General features: G+C 44.8%; 1 protein-coding gene across 1 annotated transcript in view; it reads left to right on the top strand.

Moving 5' to 3' along the window:
* The first annotated feature begins 278 nt into the window (after positions 1 to 278).
* The window catches only part of NPTN (neuroplastin), a 101,705-nt gene continuing 95,983 nt past the window's right edge, over positions 279 to 6,000 (top strand). Inside the window, exon 1 of the mRNA XM_073652762.1 lies at positions 279 to 626. Coding sequence (XP_073508863.1) covers positions 524 to 626 — 103 coding nt within the window. The 5' untranslated portion in view covers positions 279 to 523. The remainder of the gene's footprint in view (positions 627 to 6,000) is intronic.

Below are 6,000 nucleotides of genomic sequence, written 5' to 3'. Positions count from 1 at the left end.
TAACAGGTGTAGACAGGGGCTAGGGAGGATAATACTAGAGGCAGGGAATGTAGATCAGTGGTATCACCTCAGCACTGAAATAAAATCCGCAGGAGTGTTGCTTTTATGGATCAGGTGTGTAATGTGCACACGTCCCAATACAGATAGTGCGCCTCCTGACCTCCATCTACGTCTGGTCACGCGTACAATGTTTGGCCAATGTGTCCAGGAAGCGCACATTGCAGAGGATCCTGCTCTCCTATCAGCGCCCACTGGTGACACCTCCAGCACCCTCAGCACAGTGCACACGGCGGCAGCTGACAGTAGGGCGGCATCTGACCGTGGGGCGGTATCGGGCGGGTCTCTTCCGGCGGCGGCCTGACGCATCGGCTCCTCCTTTGGTTGCCCACATACGAGCGGCGGTTCTCGCGAGACTCAGGTGCTCGCTGCGGGAGGAGACCGAGGGGGAGCTGCGGATACCGGACCTCAGGCCTGAGAGACTGGACACCGAGCCCATCGGCTGTGTCTCCCTCTCTGTGCGCACATGGACCGCTGCGACCTTCGCCCTCTGCCTGCAGCCCTCATCTTGGGGCTGATGCTTGTTACCTGCGGCCTTCTCCCGGGGCTAGCGGACGCCGCTCAGAACGGTAAGACGACAAGGCAGCTCTCGCTGAGAAGGTCGAGGCTGAAGGGGAAGCGAGGGCAGAAGGGCGGGGGAGCCTGTAGAGGAGGTAGATGGCCGCTGGGGTCCTGCAGCACATAGCATATCCACTGGCAGGAATATGGCAGCGGCTCGTCTCCCGTAGTGTATTATTAGCGCGGTGCTAGGAGGCTGCAGGCAGGAGCGAGCTCTGTCCTTCTCCACCAGGTGACATTCCTCTGCATGTACGATGTGGCTTCCTGTGCCTGCTCTATTGTCTCTGCATACCGGCAGCCTGTACCTTGTCTTCATTGTGACATGTTTCATGTAATGCCCAAGTGTAAGATTTCTACCATTCTGATGGCGGGTGTGTTCGCATTACACGGCAGTACATCTCTAGACACCTGCAGGCTGTGAGCCCGAGCTGTCACCTATGCAGCACGGGCTGAGGTCCTCCTCCCTAGAGCAGCCAATGCCCCTGCTCTGCAGTGCTGCTTTCTGGCAGTGACAGGGTGGATGCATTAAGCTGTTCACTTAGTAAAATGATCTTCCTGCTCTGCCTTCCTGCATGTTGTGCAGATCACAAGAAATAAAGATCAAATATTAATGTGTTGACAAACCTGATGCTTGGCAGGAATTATTTATTAGGTGTTCCTCTCTCTACCCCATGGGTAATCGGGTCACTAAGTATTTTCCATCACGAGTCTGGGGAGGCTATTTGTTGCACTTAAAGGACCTGTCACCACATGCAGTGTTCAGCTTCTGCTCTTCTTGCCCCTGCTGCATCTGTTTTTTGCTAAGGGGGCGTGGCTAACAGTATTTAAAGGGGTAGTCTGGCCATAGCCTACAAGTCTGCAGGCACTCTGTGCCTGCAAACTTGTGAATCTTGACACTGCATGGGGTGAGGATTCTCATGTGCTGGCAGCAGGCGCATGACCGCAAGTATGTGATCTGCATATATGCAGTAACGTGCAGACTAAATGGGCGCGGCCTTGCTGAATGTAAGGCTGTGTGCCCACTACGCGTTTATATCCTTGTTACATAGCACTTTTGTCACAGAAATTTCCATATATCTTCACTATCAATATACTTGAAATTAATATATCAGGCTAAGAACATTTTTCTTTGCTACCTATCTCCATGTATGACCAGTTTTGATAACTGATTGAAACATTTATCTGTATATTTAAAATGGACTATTTATTTTATGATCGATCAATGTCCAACCCCTGGGAGCCCCGCCGATCTTGAGACAGGTCTCTGCATGTGCGCTATCAATTCATTCAACATCTTTGGGACTGCTGGTAAAAGCTGAGCTCTGTACTTGGCTATCTCCAGCTGCCCCATGAAGAATGCATGTGATAGAGGCATGTATGTGGGTCCACCACTCACTCTATCATAGCATTCAAAGCTACGTTTTTCGGATTGGTACAGATTCCAGCAGTCGAACCCCCACCGAACATAGTTATTGCCTAGCCAATGGATAGGCGTTATCTTCCGGTATTGGGAATAACCATTTAAATGGTTTCCACTTAATGGGAACATGATTGCCGATTCATGTTTCCTGTTGCATGGGCATCATGAATCAGTCTCCGTCATCTTAGCCAGGTAGGTTTTAATCTGGAATCTGAGAAAACATACACTTAAGTCGTCTGGAGGCCATGTGGCTCATGTGACTGGTCCAAGGTAGATCTCCTGTGTCTTCTCCACACCCCACTTCCCATGAGTGCCTGTTTTTTCCCTACATCTTTTTATAGCTAGAGATCTGTCAGTCAAGTGGTGTGGGGTATGGAGAAGCAGCTGGGGATTGGCTTTTACATGTATGTGTCTTTAGAAATGCAGTGTTTCATAATAAAGCATAATTTGCTTCAATTACAGCCAGTGTCTGATTCATGCTGCCCATGGATTGGGCGGTCTAGGTCAGCTGTCAAATTAACTTTAAAGGGGTTGTCTGGCCAAATCGATAAGTCTGCAGTCACTTTGTGTGACTGCAGACTTATGAATCCCCCCAGGGAGCGTGCTGTTGGAATTCACCATTTTCTGACCCGGGACCGGAGAGTATGTATGAGTTATACATACTCCCGGCCAATGGGCGCGCTTGTATGGAGCGAGGCTACGCCCACTAGACGGGTCCTGGCTGGGAGTATGTATAAAGCGTACATACCCTCCGGTCCTGGGTCAAAAGCCAGTTAATCCCTGCAGTGCACAGTGCCTGTGCTGGGGGGATTCAGAAGTCTGCAGTCACACAAAGTGACTGCAGACTTATTGATTTGGACCGGACAACCCCTTTACAGCTTATTCTAGAAATGTTAATACATTTGCTGATCAGCAGAGGTCACTTTGATGTGATGCCCTGTTAGGTGTGTGCTGCAAGTACTCCGTAGTAGCGTATTGTGCAGAGAAAATGCCAAAGAAGCCTTTATTATTGTGATGAGTGGGGGTTTCTGCAAGTCTGGCATTCAAGGCAATCCCCTAGCAATTTGCCATTGCTTCCAGAGGTGGAAAAGCTGGTGTCGGTGGAATTGGCCAATATTGTAAGGATTGACCTGCTGACTTATTGGCTGAAAATTCACAGTCCATAAAACCTTCCCTAATACTTTTCATCTGCTTCAGTGTGGCCACCCTTAATATTTGGGAACTTTCACAAAGCGGCTGCTAGGAGGTAAATTCTTAGAAATGTGATAGAAGACTGACTCCTGCTTCATGGCAAATAATACATTCAAGGTTGATGGTAGTGAAAGGGAGTCTCATTTAATGAGCGTGGGATATAAATAGCAGCATAATTAATCTTTCCCTCTGTATCTGAAATACTTCATGAATTTTCAGATTAGAATCATTAACTGCAACAAGAGTACCGAAATACACTGTAGACTTTCCTTTTCATTTAATTTAGGTCACAGTGTGGTATTATTTAGCTGCTAAAATAGAAGAATAAGATATTGGTGATATTCATGTGAAATCTAGCCGTACTCTGGTAGTAAAGTCCCTGCTTCAGTTTGAGCTCCAACTGGACTCCATGGTATTGTGACATGGACGCGATGCTTATAGCTATGGAGGTCTTGTATCGAGTTTTTCTTCCTTCATTGATTCACATTGCTCAGTGCAATCTTGGGGTGTTATCGTGCTAGACAAACAGTAGAAGCAGACATTACAGGTTTTATGTATGGACAGTTATTACCATATCCAGCTTTGAATATATATATTATTTTTCTTGCTCACAAGATATGCTACATCTTTGATTCGTGCTCATATCCAAAATTAACACCATGTTGAGTGACATAAAGTGAAAAGTAGTAATTTTTGGGGGGTTTTATACCATTTTTTTTTTCAAGCTATTCCAATAGATTGTTAGCTTCCTAGTACAATATCTGATGCATTGTGACATCATGTTCTGCTGCTATACTGGGGAGCTTATTCTACCTATCTGCCTGACCTGATGGAGGCTGTAAAACTACAAACTTTACTATGGTACCTTAAGTCAAGTGAGAATCAAAGTGCAGAAGCATATTTTGCGCCTATTGGTGTGCTGTTCCTTTGAAGTATCTTCAAATTACTGATGTCAGTCTGTTCTACTGAAATGAGCAACTGGTCTTATTCTTTTAAGGACTGTACAACCTGCTTGATTTGCCGTATTTTTTTGGACCCATGATTAGTATTGGGTGTACTTTGTTGCAGTGCCAATTAGCGAAATTGGGTTTCTTTTTGTTTTTATTCATTGAGTGTTTGGGTGCGTTTTTTTTTTTTACATGGGTTTTATCACATTTTTTTCAGCTGTAGTTTTTGTCTTCTTTTGCTATATAACGTTTAGCAAAACAAAGCTGTTTTTATGGATACTTTATCTTCATCCTCTGCAGAAATGCACGAAAATGCACATGTGTTTTTTACCTCTGAGTTTTCCTCATCTCATGCAAGTCTATAAGGAAAGTTCACAAATAAAAAGGATACTTACTGCAAGAGGAATTGACATGTTGCATGATTTCAGCAATGCTCCACGCACGGATCAGTTTACACTACATTTAAAAAAAAAAAAAAAAAAAAAAAAAGTGGGCATGAGATTTCACATAAATACACAGCGGACTGAAAAATGCATCAAATACGCATCTTGGGAACTTAGCCTGAGGACATGTGCCCATAACATCTTTAAGATGCCGGCACACTCTCCAAAGCTTTCCCAGGCAAAGCCACTTCAAGAAAGAGTTTTCTTTCATGAGGCGGCTTTCCTGATGTTTTTGCTGCCGCTCGGCAGCAAGCCTCTTCTGTGATTTAAACTATAACTACCAACTTGCTTCCTAGCGGGATCTGCCGGAGGTACGGACATGCTGCTGCTGCTACTACATTATGTTCACTTTTTGAGGTGGTTTTGAGCGCTTTGGAACCTGCCTTAGAGATACCTAATGTGCACATACCCTGAGACGTACTTACAGTCCCAATGGCAGTCTCTTGTGATCAGGAAGAATGCCAACACAGCATCCTTCCCAATCCCCTAGAGAACTGCTCTCTCTCCTCCTCTCACAGTGATCAGTGTAGGGCAGGTGAGGAGCTACCAGGACCTGCAGGTCCTGCCTAGCTGAGGGACCCATCAGATCAGGTGATCGGTCACATGCCTGGAAGGAACTTCACACAGTATGCATTACAGCATCTTGTGTTTAGGTGCTGCACTCGGTGTGCGCGTGTACTTTACATGCAGTATTGTGTATATGCGTAGTGATATTGATTCCTCCACTTTACACAGCCTTTGGAGTTTTAAGTAGTAGAAAATTATTTTACAATTTTTTTTTTTTTTCTGCTGACGAAAACTCAGGTGCACCTTATAGTAAGTGGCATCCTGTAGTCTGAAAAATATGGTATATTTTTCTTTTGGTTACATGCACTTGGCAATGTTGCATATATACTGTACAATCCATAATACAACACCCAGAAAAATCCTTGAACATAACATGGATCTGTGTCTTTATGCTTTCTTCCTTTTCCATCAGTGTCATATGGCTTAGTAAGAAGTCATGGCATATTTAGTTTTATACTGCATTATGGCAGTATTTTTTTTTATCTAGAAGCATTGCTGTTATGGAAGAATATGGTGGGACGTACAGTTTTTACATCTCTGGAGTATGGAACCAGAAGGACTCTGAACATGAAGACTTATTCATGGAGGTTTTTTTTTTTCTTTTATAACTGGTTAAGTGGATGGCCTATAGACGGTGCATTATACAGATATATTACACCCAGTTTGCACTCAAATATTGACAGCAATAATGTTCTGCTCTTCTATGAATCAGATTTAATACATCATTGATGCATCCGTTTCAAGGTCTTTCCTCCCAAGGTCACAGTGGTTGCTGTGATTTAAGATCTTAGACCTGGGAGGGATGTCCCTGTGTACA

Source organism: Phyllobates terribilis, unplaced genomic scaffold (genome assembly GCF_046119375.1).
Source record: "Phyllobates terribilis strain yellow unplaced genomic scaffold, ASM4611937v1 Scaffold_11__3_contigs__length_659146591, whole genome shotgun sequence".
NCBI lineage: Eukaryota > Metazoa > Chordata > Amphibia > Anura > Dendrobatidae > Phyllobates > Phyllobates terribilis.
This window is presented reverse-complemented; position numbering and strand designations above follow the sequence as displayed.